The sequence below is a fragment of the Procambarus clarkii genome, chromosome 52, assembly GCF_040958095.1.
Source record: "Procambarus clarkii isolate CNS0578487 chromosome 52, FALCON_Pclarkii_2.0, whole genome shotgun sequence".
In the NCBI taxonomy this organism is placed as follows: domain Eukaryota; kingdom Metazoa; phylum Arthropoda; class Malacostraca; order Decapoda; family Cambaridae; genus Procambarus; species Procambarus clarkii.
This window is the reverse complement of record NC_091201.1, coordinates 29870061-29892313: the sequence shown is the minus strand read 5'-3', so window position 1 is coordinate 29892313 and position 22253 is coordinate 29870061. Positions and strand designations below refer to the sequence as shown.

The 22253-nt window shown below is 40.8% G+C and overlaps 1 protein-coding gene across 2 annotated transcripts in view; it reads right to left on the bottom strand.

The window, feature by feature from the left end:
• Positions 1 to 3435: 3435 nt before the first annotated feature.
• The window catches only part of LOC123763611 (organic cation/carnitine transporter 2), a 41016-nt gene continuing 22198 nt past the window's right edge, over positions 3436 to 22253 (bottom strand). For both annotated transcript variants that reach the window (XM_045750831.2, XM_069304607.1), the window contains exons 6-13: positions 21809 to 21963; positions 17313 to 17481; positions 15307 to 15451; positions 11845 to 12161; positions 8643 to 8815; positions 6631 to 6689; positions 5515 to 5634; positions 3436 to 5348 (exon numbers count right to left, since the gene is read on the bottom strand). In XM_045750831.2, coding sequence (XP_045606787.1) covers positions 5181 to 5348; positions 5515 to 5634; positions 6631 to 6689; positions 8643 to 8815; positions 11845 to 12161; positions 15307 to 15451; positions 17313 to 17481; positions 21809 to 21963 — 1306 coding nt within the window. In that variant the 3' untranslated portion in view covers positions 3436 to 5180. The remainder of the gene's footprint in view (positions 5349 to 5514; positions 5635 to 6630; positions 6690 to 8642; positions 8816 to 11844; positions 12162 to 15306; positions 15452 to 17312; positions 17482 to 21808; positions 21964 to 22253) is intronic.

Genomic DNA, 22253 nt, shown 5'->3' with positions numbered 1-22253 from the left:
ATGGAGCAAGATATATATATATATATATATATATATATATATATATATATATATATATATATATATATATATATATATATATATATATATATATACTGCCAGGAGCAACGCAACTGGTATGTAAAGGACGCCTTACTCCGCTTGACCATCACGACCGGACATAAGGAAGTGATAGCCGAAGTTATTTGAACCACTTCCCCGCCGGCACTCGGATGGTAATCTTGGGCATAGCATTTTATCAAATCAGCTCATTCTTTGGGGCACACGTGAGGAACACAAATGCAAACAAGCCTGAATGGTCCCCAGGACGAATGAGGTGATTTGATAAAATGCTATGCCCAAGATTACCATCCGAGTGCCGGCGGGGAAGTGGTTCAAATAGCTTTGGCTATCACATCCTTATGTCCGGTCGTGATGGTCAAGCGGATTAAGGAGTTCTTTACATACCAGTTGCGTTGCTCCTGGCAGTATGGGTTCGAGTCACTTCTGGGGTGTGAGTTTTCAGTTATATATATATATATATATATATATATATATATATTTTATTTTTATCTTATTATATATATATATATATATATATATATATATATATATATATATATATATATATATATATACATATATGTATATGTATACTAAACATACATACATAATGTATGTATGTACTCACCTAGTTGTGCTTGTGGGAGTTGAGCTTTAGCTCTTTGGTCCCGCCTCTCAATGGTCAAATGTATGTATGTATGTCAAGGCAGGATCTTACATCACGATGGTAGTGATGGGGATGCCCGAATTTGCTGAAAATAATATCTGAAAGGAAAGAAACATCACCGGGCCGCGGGGACACTAAAGCCCCGAAATCTCAAGATAACCCGGTTGGTCCGGCACTTTTTTTTGTTAGAAAACAATCTAGGTTTCTCTTGAAGATGTCCACGGTTGTTCTGGCTAATATTATTCCCCTCCAGGATTGTCTATGTCCAGGGGGGACCCTTCCTGGTGGAGGTGTGGATGCTGCTTCGTGTTCTCTCTAATTTCAGCAATGAGTCGTCCTGCGACCAGAGCCATTACATCTACACCCAGGTGGCAGGCAATCACCCAGGTGATTGAACATGGGTTCAATCACTGTAATTACTGTTCAGACAGCCTAAAAACACCTAGATTTTGGCACAATGTCTAGTAAAAGCCTTTCTGGATATTTTCTCATATTGGGACATATAGTCTTAGCTAAAATGATCAAACTATGGATAGATTATGGGGGATATCCTCAATTTTAAAGGGTCTAACGACTTAATATTCGGTAATATTATGTTGGAGAGTATGATCCACTTCTTGTTGAGTTGACTCGTATACCCAAGCCGGTCCCGGGGAGTAGAACAACTCCCGAAGCCCTCTCCAGATATGCTCCGGGTATACTGCTATATTTAGAAAGGTAGAAAATATCAGATGTCCTCGAATTCGACGTCAGTAGTCCTCTCCTTGGACATCATCGAAGATATCACAAGTATCCTCATGACTTGCAAACTGAGAAATACAATACATTTAAATCTACGCACACCAAGTTAGATTGTTGAGCCTATAAAATAGACTCAACAATCCTTGCCTGTGCTATCCACTAAACTAGTTAATTGTATAAGCACATCCATATACTTCCTAGTCTTCTCGACTTGGGTGCTACATAGCCTCTCCAGCTTGATGCCTTCTTTTGATAATTACTTCTCGACTTGGTACCTTTAGTAATTACTTAATTGGTAAGTAATTACTTCCTACACCTGTTCAAATGCAATTAAAAACTGGCGTTCATTCCTAGTAAATGTCATCCATTTATCATTACCACTTACTGTACCTGTCTTATGTGTGTAGGAATGTCTTCTCCCTAATATAGGTTTCTTATATCTAAAAAAGAACACTTCAGGATTTGTTTGTGCTTTCCATAATTTATAAATACTTTCCTTAATTCTATTTTTTTAACGGTTTTTGCTACTTTCAGTAATTGTTGTTCTAGATAAACTTTTGCCTTCTTTGTTCGCTTATACATAGCTTTCTTTCTTCCAATAAAGGGTACTGTAGTCCATGTTTATCCATTTTTGGTCATGGTTATTAGACCCTGTTGAATTATGTGGAATAATGTCCCTAGATTTTAATACTAATACAGTATTGTTTTTTGCATTCTGTACCTAATGTATTAATAACAAAAAAATTGCATTATGCATACATTGTAACCCAGTGTCAGATCATTAGTCAAGATCGCACAATTACACAACAATAGTAGATAAAAAAAAGTACAATCTTTAAATTTGTCCGGTGGTCTTGGCACCGACTCATTAATGAGGTCACACTTTTATATAACAACGACTGTTTAAAAGTGTGTGTCAAGTAGCCAAGAAAGAGAAGATTGAAGAGCGGGAGAGACAATGGCTTGAGTTCACTAGCTCTATTGGACGGAAAACATCTGCAAGACAAGTGTGGGCGAAAATTCAGATAGCTAAGGGGAGCAGAATCCGGCCTGCGGCTCACAAAGACCCCCAGGGTAAGGCTGAGGAACTAATTCACAAGTGGAGTGATGCAGCATCCTCCTCCTCCCTCCCAGCAGAAGTAAGCAGGGAACAGCTCCTGCGACATAATGACAGAAGAATAAGGATAACAAGAGCACTGTCTAGTGATGACGAATATAGGGAACCAATCACAGCCCAGGAAGTAAGGGGCTATGAAAAAGGGTAAAACTACAGCACCTGGTGAAGATGGCGTCACCTACGACATACTTAATGCACTGTGTGAAGTGTCTGGGAATCCACGACTCCACCTGTTTAACAAGTCATTCCTAAGTAGAGTGTTGCCCTCATAATGGAAACACGCAATAATTGTTCCCATATCGAAGCCCAATTAATGACCCTGGCAATTACAGACCTATCAGTCTCATGTCATGCACTTGCAAGATGCTTGAAAGGATCATCCTAAACCGACTGTTGCACAAAGTAGGCAGGTTAGGGGAGGGGGTCAATGGATTTGTTAAAGGACGAAGCACAGCAAACTGTATAGTTAATTACTTGGCTAATGACACGACTAGGTACTCTGTATTTGTTGACATCAAAGGAGCCTTCGACAAAGCGCAGGGGATAGCGATCCTGAACGAGCTTGCATGCATGGGTGTCAAGGGGAGACTCTTGAAATGGGTTGAAGACTACCCCACAGGGAGGAAGGCCAAGGTCTGCTTCAATGGAGCAGTCTCAAGAACAATGAATATGGAACTCGGGACCCCCAAGGCGGAGTCATCCTACACTATTACCATCCTACATTATTGAATAGTGTAGGGCGAAGCTCTACACTATTCAGTGTACTTATGAACGCCATTGCAAATATTTATTTTCCGGAAGGAACACAAGTGGGATATGCAGATGATGTCCTAATAAGCTCCCACCTTAGGAAAAATTAAACAGTCCATTGAACTCCTTGGAAGGAAATGTATTGAGCTCGGTTTCACTCTCTCCACAAACAAGACGAAGGCATACTCCCATCACAAGTGGGGGGGGGGGGGGATGAAGAACTACAAATTAATGGTGTAACACTTGAATGAGTTGACCACTAGAGGTACCTTGGCGTCACTGTCGACTCTCACAAGGGGAAGACAGAGGAGCTCAACCAACTCATAGGAACATGCAAAAGTCGAATCAGGGCACTGAAAGCTATGACCTGGAATGGACATGGAGCCTCTATTGCCGTCCTTAAAATGATGTACACAGCCTATGTGCGGTCCGTCATAGACTATGCCGCACCAGTTTTGTGTATCTACTCCCAAAGCGATATGAAAAGACTCGAAAGCATACAGAATGAAGCAATGACAATCATTCTTGGAGTTCCAAGAACTGCCAAATCGTCTAATCTATGAAAGGAGTTGTCCCTCCTGTATTAAAAGCAGGATTAAGGAACTGAATGCTAAGCTTGCAATTAGGATAGCCAGAGATCCCTATTACAATGATATTGCCAAGAAAACACTAAGTTCTGTGCTGCTAACAGCAGGAAACAGGTGAAGCAAAAAATGGCATCACAGATCAGCTTGATACCTCGAAGAACTTCACCTGCTTGAGCAAGCCTGTGAGCTCATGCCTGTAGAGAGGTTACCTCCCTGGGAGGATGACTCATGCAGGATTATCATCAATGAAATGGCAACAAAACAATCCAACATGATACCACAAGAAATGAAGCACAAGTATCTCGGGGACATTTATAAAGAAGCGGGAGATGAACTAGCTCAAATTTACACTGATGGGTCATCTACTCCTGTCAATGGCAGGGCTGGTGCAGCATTCACTGTAATTAGGAATAATGCCTTTCAACGCAGAAACGAAGAAAAAGCACGCATTGAGAACTATGCCTCTTCAACGCAAGCGGAACTAACTGCCATTGTTATGGCATTAAGATGCCCTGAACGAAACACTAATGGCGCAATGATCTGCACTGATTCAAAAGCAGTGCTACAAAGCCAAAGTAAAAATCGAGCAGAAAATCTTGCGATAGTTGCTGAAATTAAGTGAGCTGTGAGGGTACTAATCAACCCGGGAAGAGTCGTCAAGTTCCTGTGGATCCCCTCCAATGTTGGAATATGTGGGAATGAACGAGCAGATGTGCTGGCTGCTGAAGGAGACCATATTGAATACTTCATACCCAAGACTCTGCTACAAATTAGAGGTATTGTCAGGCAACATCACCGTGACAAGGTAACTGAGGAAAGGAGGATAGAAGCACAAACCAGTGAATCTGTACGCTGGTACAACATGGTTGCAGCTGGCAACCCTAATCATAATGGACGAAGAGGAGGTGGCCGTGGGAGACACTCAGTAATAGCGAGAATCTGTCTTGGATACAAATATCCATGGCGATTCGGAATGGAAACGACAGCTGAGCAGCGGTTGCTGAGCAGCAAATCTTCTTGTTTGAGGAGATGTTCACTTAAGACAGTTAAGCAAGTCCCAGCTGTGTCTGGGTACGAGTGACAGGATGAACAACCCAGCGGGGTTTCTTCCTATTGGGGAGAGTTGTACATGCTGCTATGGCGATATGTCCACCCACAGGATGAGTGGCGCTGCCCAATAAACTCGCCCCTCGGGGCAAAATGTTAAATTGTAAACTGAGAATACGATCTCCAAATATATCCCGGGGGTCTTGGCACAGACTGGTTTACTATTCGATTATTTGGGCGAGGTTTTTGGCGTCTTGGTTGACAGACGTTCCTGTAAGTCTGCCACGGTCTCCAGGAGCGGCCGGCCGTTGGTCTCCGGCAGGAAGACTACGAGACTCCCGGCCAGGACGCCACACAAGCCAAACACCACCACGGGCAACCAGGGATGGTCCACGGCCTGTCGGGAGACGTTATTATTAACACATGAATGAGACGCCATTGAATGTTGGCCTCCGAATGCATTATTTACTGTATAAAATACCTTACTGTATCTACACCCACGCACTCGTATAATGACCAGGTTAAAAGGGACCCAGAGGGTAAAGAACGAGCCGCCGACTCACCAGGTACTCGGTGAAGAAGGGCGGGACGCAGTAGCCGAGGTTGGCGGCAATGATGCAGAGGGCGGACCCCCACGGCCGGAGGGTGGTGGGCAGCAGCTCCGGCACGAATATATAGTTCACCTGAAGGGCGGTCAATGTTCTCCACTGTGTTAATACATCGATTCTCACATGTTATTCACGGGAATGCAACACTGACGATACCATGGTACAGGAACATAACATTGACGATAATATGGTACAGGAACATAACACTGACGATAACATGGTACAGGAACATAACATTGACGACAACATGGTACACGAAGTTAACACTGACGATAACATGGTACAGGAACATAACATTGACGATAATATGGTACACGAAGATAACACTGACGATAACATGGTACAGGAACATAACATTGACGATAACATGGTACACGAAGTTAACACTGACGATAACATGGTACAGGAACATAACATTGACGATAACATGGTACACGAAGTTAACACTGACGATAACATGGTACAGGAACATAACATTGACGATAACATGGTACACGAAGATAACACTGACGATAACATGGTACAGGAACATAACTGACGATAACATGGTACACGAAGATAACACTGACGATAACATGGTACAGGAACATAACATTGACGATAACATGGTACACGAAGATAACACTGACGATAACATGGTACAGGAACATAACTGACGATAACATGGTACACGAAGATAACACTGACGATAACATGGTACAGGAAGATAGCACCAATGAATATATGACACAGGAAGATAACACTGATGATAACATTACATACGGAGACAACACTGGAAGATAACACTGCTCAGGAAGATAACAGTGTTGATAACATTACACACGGAGACAACACTGGAAGATAACACTGCACAGGAAGATAACAGTGACGATAACATTACATACGGAGACAACACTGGAAGATAACACTGCACACGAAGATAACAATGATGATCATACAGCGCTGGAAGATAACACTGCACACTGCACACGAAAACAACATTGATCACAACACCCCCCAAAACCTACAAGGCTCAGCCTACGTACACTACCTACACAAACTGCATACCCAAGTTAGAAGAGCAGAACTCACCTGGTATGAGGTACAGACCAGCAGGTAACTCACGAGGACCAGTGCCAGGTCGACCCACTCTGTAAGAACCATTGATACCCTTAATTGTAGGTATTTCCCATCCGTGGAAACTGTCTTCTAGTCGGACAGGGGGTGGGGTGGGGGGAAGGGGGTAGCATCTTTACATTTTCTTTAGGCTTCTGTGACATGGTTCAGTCATTATTTTGGTTGGGTCAGGCCTGCCAACCTCCGGGAGTGGGGGGGGGGGGTATTTAAGAACCAGCAAATATACTTTAGTTCTCAGTATAGTCGAGGACTAAAGTAAAAACTTGTGTTATACACCGAGAAGCAGGGTATATATATATATATATATATATATATATATATATATATATATATATATATATATATATATATATATATATATATATATATATACACACACGAAACAATGGATACAAATTTGATAAATTTAGATACAGAAAAGAACTAAATATATACAGGTTAGGAAAGAGCATTGAAGAAAATAGCAAATAGTTAGGGAATATCATTGAAGATTGCGAAAAGATGTACAGGTTCACAAGGTAATACGTCAATGGTTGTTGAATCCTGTTCTCAGGTAACATGAGAGGCATGGAGGGTCACTGGCTTGTTTCACACATAGTTAAGACAACTATACGAGTGTGTGGTAGTGCTTAAGATGCCAAGCATGGAATAATATGCTTGTTGCATATTCCTCTGTTCTTATGTTCATGCACACTCACCTCCACAGCTGAGAGTTGTAGGAGAAATGTACAGTATACAGAAGGTAAGGAATATTAATATGGGAGTTAAGAAAGGATAAAGATATCATGCCAGCCCTGACACAGACCAGAAACTCTTGGTATGAAGAGGGGCAGAGTGCTCAGGTGTACAGGTACTGAATATGTTTTTTTTTTACAAAACCAGTGTTGTATGTATGAAATGGGTACAGTAATGATGAGGCATATGAGACACGCTGTATAAATGACAGGGTCGAAGGTATTCAACTAACGTGGAGTGGGTGAAGCATTAGATGGTATGCATCTGTTAACGAGAAGAGTGTACAAGTGTGAAACAAAATGTGCATGAAATGTATTGAGCCATCCACGTGGCTTGTTCATGCTGTTATGATGTTCATGTTGTACTACTATGTACTGCTCTCTTGTTACATACTGGAGGGAGGGAGTTATCAAGGGGAAAGCGCCAAGCCATGACGACTATATAGCACTGGGAAGGAGGTCAGGATTAGGATTTGGGATGGGATCTCCATTTCTCCTGGAGAAATGTTTGCTGTAGCTACACCCTGGGATGAGGAGTTCCCGTGAAGGAGTAAGGTGTAGCTGGGATTAGACAGATAGAGCAAACAGAGTTGAGAGAGTATGTGACATATTATATGAAAAGATAGGCGGACAAGGATAGAAAATCACGCGCAGCAACTCTTGGGATATCGAATGCTTCTTCAGTGCCCCTTTGGAATTTAAATCTGGGTATTTTGATGGGCTCTTGGAACTTACGGTTGGTGATCATCTTAGCTCTTGGAACTTACGTTTGTTGATCATCTTAGCTCTTGGAACTTACGTTTGTTGATCATCTTAGCTCTTGGAACTTACGCTTGTTGATCATCTTAGCTCTTGGAACTTACGCTTGTTGACCATCTTAGCTCTTGGAACTTACGCTTGTTGACCATCTTAGCTCTTGGAACTTACGCTTGTTGATCATCTTAGCTCTTGGAACTTACGCTTGTTGACCATCTTAGCTCTTGGAACTTACGCTTGTTGACCATCTTAGCTCTTGGAACTTACGCTTGTTGACCATCTTAGCTCTTGGAACTTACGTTTGGTGATCATCTTAAATCTTAGAACTTACATTTGTTGACCATCTTAGCTCTTGGAACTTACGTTTGCTGAGCATCATCATAGCTCTTGGAACTTTATTCTGGAATATATTAAATGCCTAGAAGAGCATACATACACCGACAGGAACCTGAGATAGGATGTCCCCGGGCCACTCACCACTCATGACGATGGTTAACTGCAAGATATAGAGAAGGAAGAGGAAGCTGCCGCTGAGGATGAGGCAGACGCCGATGACGACCCGGCGTCCGAGGTGTTTGGTGATGGGCGCAGTCAGCGAGTACGCCGGGATCTCCACCACCCCCAGCAGCGCCATGTACACGAACGGGGAACTGCGAAAGATTATCGATGTTTATATGTATTTGTGTAAATGATTGTATATATATATGTGCATGTACATATATCATTAATAATTGTGTAACTAGCTTCAAAATATTGTTATTTGCTTAGCTAAACGAACTATGTGGTTCAGTTCCTGAACCGATTATGTAACCATTTCCACCACCGCCCACGGGATGGGTATGGGGTGCATAATAAAGAAAGAAATTGAAAATTGCCATAGCCATGATGTCATTAACATCTATGTAGAAATAAGTGTGCACGAGAATGAAAGTACGCACGTATGTACATACATATACACACACACACACACACACACACACACACACACACATACAGGACCAAGTGAACAACGTTCAGGGGTATATATTTTCACCTGGTGCACCTGTTCACCTAGGTGTAAATGGGTACTTGGGAGTTAGACAGCTGTTACGGGCTGCTTTCTGGGTATGTGTATGTGTTAAGAGAGAAATATATGTAGTAAATACAAATGTACCACACACAAAACATACACACACAAAAGGCTGCGTGAAATACACCTCACGTCGCTGGAAGACAGAATAGTAAGGGAAGACATGATCACTACCTACAAAATTCTCAGAGGAATTGACAGGGTAGATAAAGATAAACCGTTTAACATGGGTAGTACTCAAACAAGGGGACACAGGTGGAAACTGAGTACCCAAATGAGCCACAGAGACATTAGAAAGAACTTTTTAATGTGTCAGAGTAGTTAACAGATGGAATGCATTAGGCAGTGATGTGGTGGAGGCTGACTCCATACACAGTTTCAAATGTAGATATGATAGAGCCCAGTAGGCTCAGGAACCTGTACACCAGTTGACTGACAGTTGAGAGGCAGGACCAAAGAGCCTGAGCTCAACCCCCCTTCAAGCACAACTAGGTGAGTACACCCAGAGCACTGGGAAGACGGGACACCACGAGCGTAGCTATCATCCTGTACGTACACTTAGGTATTCACACACACACACACACATACTGCATGATTATTTTATTAGGACATAGCTATTTAAAAAACAACAAAGGGGCACCATACATAAAGCAAAGTGCGAGGACACTTCACAAGTGGAGTGTCCTGGGCCCCCATCACTGGACCTGAGATGTCTCCACATAAACGCCTCAGTTAGTAACATTTGTTATTTCACCAAGGCATTAAATAAATTCAACGTACAGTACTCAAAATTGCTACAGGACTACTTAAATTTTAATCAATTTATAATAGATGGGTAGCTACAGTAGAATGCTGAAAATGTAGAGGCTTGATGTTATGACAGATACCAGATATCAGCTACAGTAGAATGCTGAAAATGTAGAGGCTTGATATTATAACAGATACCAGATATCAGCTGCGCTTTAAAATTGAGAAATATGAAAAGATTTAGGAGTTATCATTTATTAAAAGGACTCGTAACCCAAGAAATCAATGTAAAATGAAATAAGACAAATAGGATACACAGATGTATATCTTTGTGTATTATGTCTTATAGAACACGAAGATTTATCAATGTTAGAGTACCCTGTATTGTTGTAATCCACAATTCGCTGTGTTCGGAATGAATCTGGGTCATCGATCACCACAGTATCCTCTGATGATTACTACGACCTGGAGCAAGTTACTACACGGTAGCCTAGCACTATATTATTGATTCTAACCATACATATACTGGAGAGATATGTAATTGTTGGTTGCAACAACGAACACACGTGCTACTGAACATGAGAACTTACTACTACTGAACATGAGCACATAATGAGCGAGATCTAGACAAGGAGGCATTCTGGCTATGTTCCCCAGGACAGTCGTGGAGTAGCATGAACGAAAACCATTAAAGTACGACCATGCCCCCACGACACACAAACCATCGTTGCCGAACTGACCTTTGACAATCATAATACTAATGTCATGATTAGCACTGACTCCAAACAAGTCGTTCAAACCCTAAGGAAGACTAAGCCACCTGGGAACATAACGTACTCACCTAATTGTGCTTGCGGGGGTTGAGCTTTGGCTCTTTGGTCACGTAATGACCTAGATGTTCAAACTCCTCAGAATCATCATCATAGAAAGAACTGGCTCTCTAGTCATGTTGAGAGCTATGGAGATGAAATTGTAGACAAACCAGGACACTGTGGATGGCATTATACCAGCTAATACGTCAGCTACAGAGAGCTATAAAGAGAGAACGGAAACAAACGCCTGCAACAGTGCTGTTCTCATCTCAACCACCACCACAAGCTTCTGTATATATACACACACACACCTGCTGATGGATGATGGTGACCGTCATCATTTGTCTTCCCTCTACTAGTTTTCCCTGCAACACAACCCGCCAATCGACTTACAACCGGGTCCCTAATTACCGAGGAATGAACAGGGGTGAACAGGCATCCTGCAGCCTACCAGTCCCTACCAGGCCAGGGATCGAACCCGGCAGAATTTTATCGCAATGAGTGGGGTGAGCTGAGAAAAGGAGTTTAAACCTACTACATGTCAGAAGTTATACCCTACACCCACCTGTAAAAAAAATTATATTTTTACTAAGATTTACTAGACTAGGATTTGCACTATAGAGGATAAAACCCTCAAATATTGTGGAAGATCACGAAAGATAATCCCTCGGCCACTACTTGCTCAATTGTAATAAGATCCAGCTGCCAAGACACCATCCATATCCACATAATGTGTATATATCCAGAGAATATGTATATATACACAAAGAATAAGTCAAAGCTCTATTTCTTATAGATTATTCAACTCTAAAGGCCCGAATTTCTCTGATAAAGTTCAAGTACGTTTATTGAGACAAGAAAAAAATACATCTCAAAGGGATAGAGTAGCTTAGGCTATTTCTACCCCATGATAAAAATGAAATAGTCAAACAAATAAAGATATAGGAAGCTATGAACAAAAAAATGTGGTGTACATTTTCAGTGGAGCAATACCCCTCAGGTGAAGGGGAGAAATACCCCTCACCTGAGTGAGGGGAGAAATACCCCTCACCTGAAAGCGCTGGAGTTGAGGGGAAGCCCCAAGTAGACGACGCCCTGCAGGAACCACAAGGCGATCAGCACGGCCATCATCTTCCTCAAGGCACTGCTCCTCACAAGAGCCACGGGCCCCGCCCACCACGACCCCACACCGTCCTCGGCTCCTAGCTTATTGTCGCAGGTGACGCCGTAGCCGCCCTCAGAGCCATACTTCAGGCCACCATGCACCCCGGGGCCCGCGCTGCTGCTCATCATCACGCCCTCGCCGCCATCTATCGTCGAAATCTGAATTTGTTTCTCGTCCTTTAACGCCCCGCTGGTTTGACTGGTCTGCGGAGCAGAATAACGGACTTTATGGTGTTATTAAATGTAGTTTACATATTCTTGGTCATATTGTTGTTTGGAATTAAAATTAATGCATCAGCCGAAGGGGACAGCCGAATTTAATATTTACACATACATAAATTACAAATTAAAAAGTTTGATGAAAATGTGCTCGTTGAATATATATTATATTAATTAACCGAAAGAAACGAGGAAGTGGTAGTAAATGAGGGAGGAACCAGGGAATGAGAGAGAGAGAGAGAGAGAGAGAGAGAGAGAGAGAGAGAGAGAGAGAGAGAGAGAGAGAGAGAGAGAGAGAGAGAGAGAGAGATATATAGAGAGAGAGAGAGAGAGAGAGAGAGAGAGAGAGATATAGAGAGAGAGAGAGAGAGAGAGAGAGAGAGAGAGAGAGAGAGAGAGAGAGAGAGAGAGAGAGAGAGAGAGAGAGAGAGAGAGAGAGAGAGAGAGATATAGAGAGAGAGAGAGATATAGAGAGAGAGAGAGATAGAGAGAGAGAGATAGAGAGAGAGAGAGATATAGAGAGAGAGAGAGATAGAGAGAGAGAGATAGAGAGAGAGAGAGAGAGAGAGAGAGAGAGAGAGAGAGAGAGAGAGAGAGAGAGAGAGAGAGAGAGAGAGAGAGAGAGAGAGAGAGAGAGAGAGGGGGGGGGGGGAAATACACGAAGAGGATGTTATAAAAAAACGGTTGGTTTGAAATTGAAATTGAAATTGAAGTAAGTTTATCGAGGTAAAATACACACAAAGGAATGAGGTAAGCTCAAGCTATTCTTACCCCGGTCAGTACAACGTGTTCATACATATATAGAAACATCACAAACAATAAACATTACCAAACGGTTGGTATACTTTCTAAAATAAGATATTATTGTTCCTCACTCTGCTTTCCTTCCGTTATACTACGCACTAATCACTGCAAAAAATTTGCTTATCAGAATAAATAACAAACTGTCTTCAGACAACATACAGCCCCTCTATTAAATATAAATATATTATATATTAAGTCCCTTAATATGCTATACACTCCAAACATTCTCATGTGCCATCTACATTTACAAAACCCTTGTTCCTAAATATTAATCTTGATCTGAAACTTTGCCTTGATAGATGTAATAGAACCCACGAGCACCACACCAGAAATAAATATCTGATATACCCAGAGCCAGACTCAATCTGTGCAAACACTCCATGCAAATATAAGGACCCAGTCTTTGGAACTCACTCCCTGATGAATTAAATACTTGTCCAACCCATCCCTTGTTCAAAAGTAAAATAAAAAAGTACCTAATTTCATCTTCATAGTTCCTACCTTGTGCTTCAAACTCACACTGTATCTTGTACTACCCACTTCCCCAACATTATTACTCAAGAGGAAAGTCCACTACGGGCTCACCGTAGCCCGTGCTACTGGAAACTTTTTGTTCCAGGTAGCGAATCATAAACAACAACATACTCAAGACATATATCCTTACCAGTGTAATCACCTCTGTCAACTTATGTTGTAATTATTTGTTGATTTAAAAACCTTGCTACAATGTCCCCTTTCATCTTACCTGATATGTTAGATTAAGGACTTGCTCGAAACGCTATGCGTGTTAGTGGCTTTGCATGAATGTAAAGATATCAATCTTATGTAATCTCACCAACCCTTTATACTTTCTTGCAAATAAATTATTATTATTATTACTAACTGTACCCGGCCACGCGTTGCTGAGCCACAGCAACCCTCCCCTTTCCCCAAATCCTCCCCACCATTTCCCCCCTCCCCTGTCCCCTCTTCCTCCTTGTCATTCCCCCCTCCCTCATCCCCTCGCCCTCCCCACCATCCCCCACTCCCTTGTCCCCTTGTCCTTCCCACCATTCTCCACTCCCCCGTTCCCTCGTCTTCCCCAACATCCCCCACTCCTGTCCCCTTGTCCTCTCCACCATTCCCCACTTCCTTGTCTGACGCGTTCCCAAATGATCCGACGTTCTCATTAGAAAAATAGGAACATCAAATGATATGATGTTCCCATCACTGAAAAATAAGAACAGTTAAAAAGTCAAAATGAAAAACAATGAAGAAATATAAATATAAACTATACTCACGAAATGAATGGTATGGTAAACAACACAGCTCAATTACCTGTCCATGGAGGACAGAAGAAAATGTATATATGCTGGTAAGCAATGTAAATGTGTGGCCACGTCTGTGGTAGAAAATAATAATAAAAAAAGCTCAATTTCAACACAATATCAAACAATATAATTAAATCAAAATGAAAATAAATCGAAACCTATGAAAATTAAATTTACCATTGCAATCGGAAACATTGATATGGAATCGTAACATATTTAGTATAGCGTGTGTTGCTTTTACATGCAACAGATGGTGCTTTTTTTTAAGTATGTTTTTACCTGTCACAGGTGTGGCATCTATATAGTAGGTATATAAAAATGCGCGTATTTGAATTGAATGTTGTGTCAAAATTTCAAAGCAATAGGTGAAGAACTTTCGGAGATTACAGCGTGTGTTGCTTTTACGTACAACAGATGGTGCTATTTAAAAAAAAAGCATGGTTTTACCTTTCACAGGTGTGTAACCTGTATATAGTAGGTATATAAAAACATGCACGTATTCGAATGCAACGTTGTGTCAAAATTTCAAAGCAATCGATAAAGAGGTTTTGGAGATTTCCCTTACATGAAAACTCACATGAAAAACAGTTAAAAAAAAATATTTTACTGTCACAGACGTGACACCTATATAGTAGGTATATAGAAACACGTTCGTATGCGAATGGAACATTGTGTCAAAATTTCAAAACAATCGGTGAAGAACGTTTGGAGATTAGCGATTTTGAACAAACGAACATTTACATTTTTATAGATTAAAAACATAAATTATTGACTTAGTTATGTTAGTTTAGATTAGGTTAAGATAGGTTAGGTTAGTTTGTGCTACCTCATCCCTTTGTGTGTATTTTACCTCAATAAACTTATTTAAATTTCAAATTCAATAAAATAACAACAGTAGAAGTTAAGAAATACTTCTGTGATCAGATAGGTATAGGAACAAGATAGGTATAGGAACAAAAGGCGCCGTACACTGTTCCTTCAACTACAGGAGGAATGGGAGCACACCAAGAGCTCACCTTGGGGGTGACAGAGATGATAGCAGAGAGTGTGGCCGGGTCTGGCAGCTGCACACGGTTGAGGCGCGCCCCACGCTGCAGCACCACCACCGCCTCCTCCAGGTACCCGTGCACCACCAACCACCGGGGCGACTCGTCCACCACGCTGATGATGATGATGATGATGATGATGATGATGATGATGATGATGATGATGATGATGATGATGATGATGATGATGATGATATTATTATTATTATTACCACACACACACACACACACAGACTGTGTGTGTGTGTGTCAGAAATCCTTTGACACAGTACGCCATAAGAGGCTGTTACAAAAGTTGGAGAAACAGGTAGGAATAAAAGGTAAGATGCTTCAATATAAAGGGGTATCTAAGCAACAGGAAACATTACGGGCTATTGTCTATTGAATACCATGATTAAGGACTGGTTAGAAAGGTGGGGTACAAGAGCCTGCTCAATTATGCAGGCACAAACAGTAAAGACACACACACACATAAGATGCAAAGATTGTTTAAATCCAACAGAAACTGCAGAAAGTTGCAGGAATACCTTGAGTAGGCAAATAAGTAGTTACTAGAATTCAATCCTAACAGGTGTAAGGTAGTTAAGATGGAAAAGGAGATAAGAAGGAATCTGGAAAAGTATATTAAAAGGAATTTAAACTACGAAGGAAGCAACTACATGACTCAAAAGCAAAAATATTTGGAAGTGGATATAGTTCCAACGCTAACAACGGAAGCACACGTGAACAGGGTAACATCAGCAGCACATGAGATGTTGGCAAACATGGCTTTAAAGGCATTCTACATAGCCAACATTATACAAATACTAGAATATGTAGCGTCGGCCTGGGACCCCATATTGTGAATCAAAAAACAAAAATTGAAAAAAGTAGAGGTTTGCAACAAGATTAGTACCAGAGCTAAGAGGATTAAGCTATGTGAACAGATCGAGAAAGCAAAGTCTCACAATTATTAGAGAAGAAAATAAACAGAGGTAATATGATCACAACATACTCAGGGGAATACATGTGGACAAGGACAGCCTCTTTAAATTGAGAGGAAGTAAGACAAGAGGACATAGATGGAAATGGGGTCCCTTGGAACAGTGATAAGCGCAGTCGGGTCATAATTTTAAGGTCCCTGGTTCAATTCCCGTTTCAGGACAGAAGCGTTTGGGTTCTTTTCTAATGATGCCTCTCCTAACCTAGCAAGTTGGACAAATGTTGTTGGGGAATTAGACAGTCTGTTAAGCTTAGCGACCATCGACTGTGGCGGAACCATTCTTTAACAATCTAAGAACCGGTTGTCATATAGTCATACTGACTTTGCGCTTTCTCTTCATAATTAACACTTATAATATGATGAATTGTCCATCCTTATTTACCATTAATCATTATACAATTCAAAATGCTGAACGAGTCGTGAGAAAGAAAAAAATTACATATACTCTTCAAATGTATCAAAATATCTTAAAATTTGCAAATCGATTTCAATATGTCTAACTTGATATATATCTTTTATACACAACATTTTGCAATGTACAAACATAATATAGTTTGTTATTATTGTTAAAGAAACAGTAGAGATAGATGCGAGTGAGGAGATATTATTACTTAGTTATTGTGAGGCCACATTCTGATGCCAACAGCTAGCAGCATTTGCCAGGTCAAAGCGTGTTATAAGACAGAGAGCCAGGTAGAACATAACCTGTAACCATGTCGCCTATCGTGTCGTATACTCTTTATTCGTGGGGCTATCATGTTCGCCTCCAGAAGTGAAAGAGTTAAAGATTCCTAGCGTTAATGAGGAATCAAATTTATGATAAATTGTTAGGATGTCGTCCAGTACACCAGATTCAATAAAATAATTACACAGTTGGTGGTACAATAGGCCACGAGCAAAATCGTTTACAATTTACGGATTATGAATTCATAATCATGACCAAGAGGAATAAACCCACGCACCAACTGTTCCTGAAAGACAGAGAACGACTTACAGTATGAACGGAATGAGGAGAAAGCTGGGGAAGGAGGCGGCGAGGTGTAGGGTGCGCCAGTCCCTGATGGCGTAGGCGAGGAGGGTGAGGACGATCATCATGATGGCGTACGGTAGCGCCAGCATCACCCCCACGGTAGGTCGCAGGCGTGGCACACACACCTCCATAGCTGCCAGGGGTACACACACACACACACAATAGTCACCCCAGAGCCGGGGAACGGGGTGAGAATAGCTTGAGCTACCTCATCCCTTTGTGTGTATTTTACCTCAATAAACTTATTTCAATTTCAGAGCCGGGGCACACCCGCCGCTCACAAGATTCTGTGTATGCAATACACATCATCTATAGACTCCAATACTACGTTCCCCGCTCTGTCTTGATAACAAACACTAGGACTAGATTTAGTGTATTCGTTGGTCAACCTGTCTTCTCGAATGATACACTGTTTTAACGTCAAACTCTCCAACGGACAAATAAAGGGGTACTATAAATCTCAGCGGCTCAAAAACATTCACGTTTTCTATGCGTTCAATTCAAGTTCAAGCTCAAGTATGTTTATTGAGACAAGAAAGAAATACATCTCAAAGGGTGAGAGTAGCTTAGGCTATTTCTACCCCCCCTCCTTCTTCTATGCGTTGTCGATAGCTTAGCTTAGGTTGAGTTAGGTTCGAGCATTTTAGTGCACCATTTTCTGTCTTTTGTGGCAACCCGAGAGGACGGGCTGGAGCCACACTTATTAATCATATCTTTATTGGCAAAATTAATTAAAATCTTGCCTAATCTGAGTAATTCAATTAGATCTTACTAGAGTGAGGATGATGCTCGTATTCACTGTCACACAGGACAGAGGATCATACACAAGACAAAATGTCTGAACTGTAAACGCCTGCTAATTCCACTAATGTTAATGAGATAATCCTTTCCCTTAAAACAAAGTCTAATGCCCTTGCTGAGATACCAACTCTAATTTACCTCCAGATTTTTAGCTCGTGCCATTGTATTGCTCTACAACAAGTCACTTGAACTCCAAACCTTTCCAGATATTCTAAAAAAAAAAAGTGAGAATAACCCCAGTCCATAAATGTGGTGATCTCACTGATGCCAACAACTTCAGACCTATATCACTTCTGCCAAACTTGTCAAAAATATTTGAAAAACTAATCTACAAGCAGCTTTACTCTTATCTAGCCAAACACAATATACTTAGGCTCTTGCCAATATGGCTTCAGACCCAAAAAAAGCACTAACGATGCACTTATTAGTATGATTAACTTGATACATGTAGCTCTTGATAAAAATGAGTTCCCTGTTACGTTATTTGTGGACCTGCGTAAGGTTTTTGACACTGTCAACCACCAAAACCTTCTTCTTTAAATTACATCATTATGGAGTCAGAGGTCACTCCCTGCAATACCTTAAGTCTTACCTTACTGACAGGCTCCAGTATGTCTCTGTGAATAATTCAATTTCTTCCACCTTACCCATCAACATTGGTGTTCCTCAGGGCAGCATACTTGGCCCCTCTCCTCTTTCTCATCTACATTAATGACCTTCCACATGCCTCTCAACACCTCAAACCAATTCTATTTGCTGATGATACAACCTTCATTTTCTCCAGTCCTGACCCTCTTGCTCTAAATGTCACAGTGAATACTGAACTAAATAAAGTCCATCTTTGGCTAACTGCTAACAAACTCAACCTTAATATTGACAAAACTTTCTATATTTTGTTTGACAATAAATCCTCAAATCAAATTACTCTAAGAATAAACAATATCCAAATTAGTAACAAAGCAGATGGCAAATTCCTTGGTGTTCTCATCGATAACAAGCTGAATTTCCAGGGACACATTCTAAATACATGAAAAAAAGTTTCTAAAACTGTTGGCATTCTTTCTAAGATCAGATATTATGTACCTCGCCCTGCCCTGGTGACGCTCTATTACTCTCTCATCTATCCTTATCTCAATTATGGTATTTGTGCTTAGGGTTCTACTACATAAAATCATTTATGTCCTCTAATTACTCAACACAAAGCTGCTATTAGAACAATATCTAGCTCTGGACCCAGACAGCACTCGGTACCCTTACTCAAATTTTTGAATATGTTAGATATTAAGTCACTGCACATCCTCTCATGTGTACTCATGTGTAAATATATATATATATATATATATATTTAAAACTCTGAACTGTAATGTCAATCCTGACCTTTGAAGCTTCCTAGAAGGTTGTAACAGAACCCATGGGCATCACACCAGAAACAAATACCTATTTGATGTTCCAAGAGTGCGACTTAACCAATCTAGAAATGCTCTACAAATCAAGGGACCCAGAATGTGGAATGACCTCCCTAATCATGTCGAAGGCTGTACCTCTCTTAACCAGTTTAAGAGTAAAACTAAGTACTACATAATTAACTCCATGTAACCTACCTTACCCCCTAAATGTCAACCCATGTCTTTCTATTTTAAACAATACTGTTTGTTCAACAACTTGTACAATTGCTAATTTCTGCCATGTTCCTCCCCCTCTTTTTCTTTTTTTTTTATTATTTTTTCCAACACAATTTATACTTTAATCCCAATTACTATTAAGTTTTAGTCTAAGTGGGTTTTTTTCCACACCTTGCCCGAAACGCTATGCGTATTAGTGGCTTTAGGTATAGTATGTACTAGCTCTATCTATGAATCCGACATTATGTTCGTAACTCATCATCTATGTATGTACTTTTCCTGAATATAAAATTTAATTTAATTTAATTTAACTGAAGCACATAATAATTATAATAATTCATTGTGTCAAGGGACAGGAAGTGAGAGAGTATTCATACACATTAGGCTTTTATCGAGGTCACCCCCTCCCCCCAAGGTTGAATTACTGACCCCGCCCAGGAAGCAACCCCACAACAAGCTAACTCCTGAGTATCTAATTACTGCTATGTGAACAGGACCATTAGGTGAAAGAAAATGTGCCCAGACATTTCTGTCCCGCCCGGGATCGAAACCGGAATTTTCGATTGTGCGTCGAGAACGAACCCGACTGTAGTACTGGGACTCATATTATATATTATATATATATATATATATATATATATATATATATATATATATATATATATATATATATATATATTTATACAATCATTTACATTAGACAGTATACACGTTTCAATTTACGAATTTGTAAATCCAACTGCCCCAAAAGGGACGGAATAGATTCAAAAGAGATGTAGCTTAACAATAAAAATTGTTCTTCATTCTTTAAAATGGACAATCAAATTTAGGATAAATTGTTTGGATGTCGTTCAGTACACCAGATTCAATGAAACAGTTACACAGTTGGTAGTACAATAGGCCAGGAGGTGTAAAATCTTTTCCGGATTAGCATTTAATAATAACGTTCAAGTAAATGTCTTAAAGGTTTGTGACAGAGTTTACAAGATGAATATTCTGGTAGTGGCTCAGCCTTACTAACTTGCCAGATATAGCCAAAGCGAATTCGCGCAATGAGTACATTACATTGCCTGGTCCGGTTACTGTGCTGACCATACAATGACTACATTACATTGCCTGGTCCGGTTACTGTGCTGACCATACAATGACTACATTACATTGCCTGGTCCGGTTACTGTGCTGACCATACAAACATACAAATATCTATTACAAAAGTTGTCATAGCTTTTAATACTGCAGCTTTTAGATCTCTGCGTATTTCTTAGTTCTTCTAAATCTGAATTAATTTCTTTAATTTGTATGTTTTTAATAATTGCATTAGATAGTCCAAAGTCATAAGCCATGTTTTCTTTCCTGCAAGCCTCATTGACGAGCCGATCTGCAAAGTCATGTTTTTCAATTCTAACATGAGATGTGATCCACACAAATTTTATCATTGGTAAAAATTATATTCCATTTAATATTACAGGCTACTTCAGATATTAATTGTGATGGGTTATTTAAAGACTGCAGAGCACTTTTAGTCACAAAATATCACTCTACCTTCATTGAACTTAAGGTTCAGTGGCTAGATAAATAGCCAATAGCTCAGTCTGTGTCGTGCTTGCACAGTCGTTTATTCTCTGTGTACTAGACATGATCATTTAATTCCCTTTATATACTGCACATGCGCAACCTGTTCTACCAGTGGTCAATTGCACAGAATCATCAGTAAAGGCATAGGATTCAGTTAGTTTGAGATTTTGAAGATGACCGTCAATAGCTTCTAGTGTTATGCATCTCATACTTTCAGTGTTACGTCTTGGTTTTATACTGATGGGTGTATAATGTATAGGAACTTATCACATCTTTCGCACGTCTTTCCAAGGGGGAATACAGTGAACAGTTTTATCAGGAATAACACTGCGCAACTACCCTGCGTAAGGCGACGGTTATGGGTAGGAGGGTTGGGGGGGGGGGGTATTAAACCCAAGGAAACCTGCGCTCATTTCTTGGTGTCAAGAGGCTATCGTGCAAGGAAGACACGAGATGACTTACCCAATATGAAGGAGGGGGCAACCATGAAGACATTGAAGACCCCCAGAAAGAAGCGAGACACCAGAAGGAGGTAGAACCAGGGCGTCGTCAGGAGCACCCCCAAGCCGATCAAAGTGCCCAGCGACCCTGCTCTCACTGCCCACCGGATGCCGTACCTGCCAACCAGCGACATGCTGTTAAGACACTCGGGTATTTACCTACTTAACGAGAAACAGTCACGTGTGAAATAACGCTGTCATAGATACGGTGCGGACGATTATAACCATCTTATTTGTTGCTACCAAACAAAGAGACAGGATCACTTGTGGGTGGAGGCAGAGGAGGGGGAGTGACCTGTACTGAGGTTCAGAGAAGGAAGATTTAATCATAGGAAGAATCTTTTAGAGTAACAAGTTACGAGACTTGGCGAGTCACCTATTTGGAGAGACATGGAGTTATCAGTGCA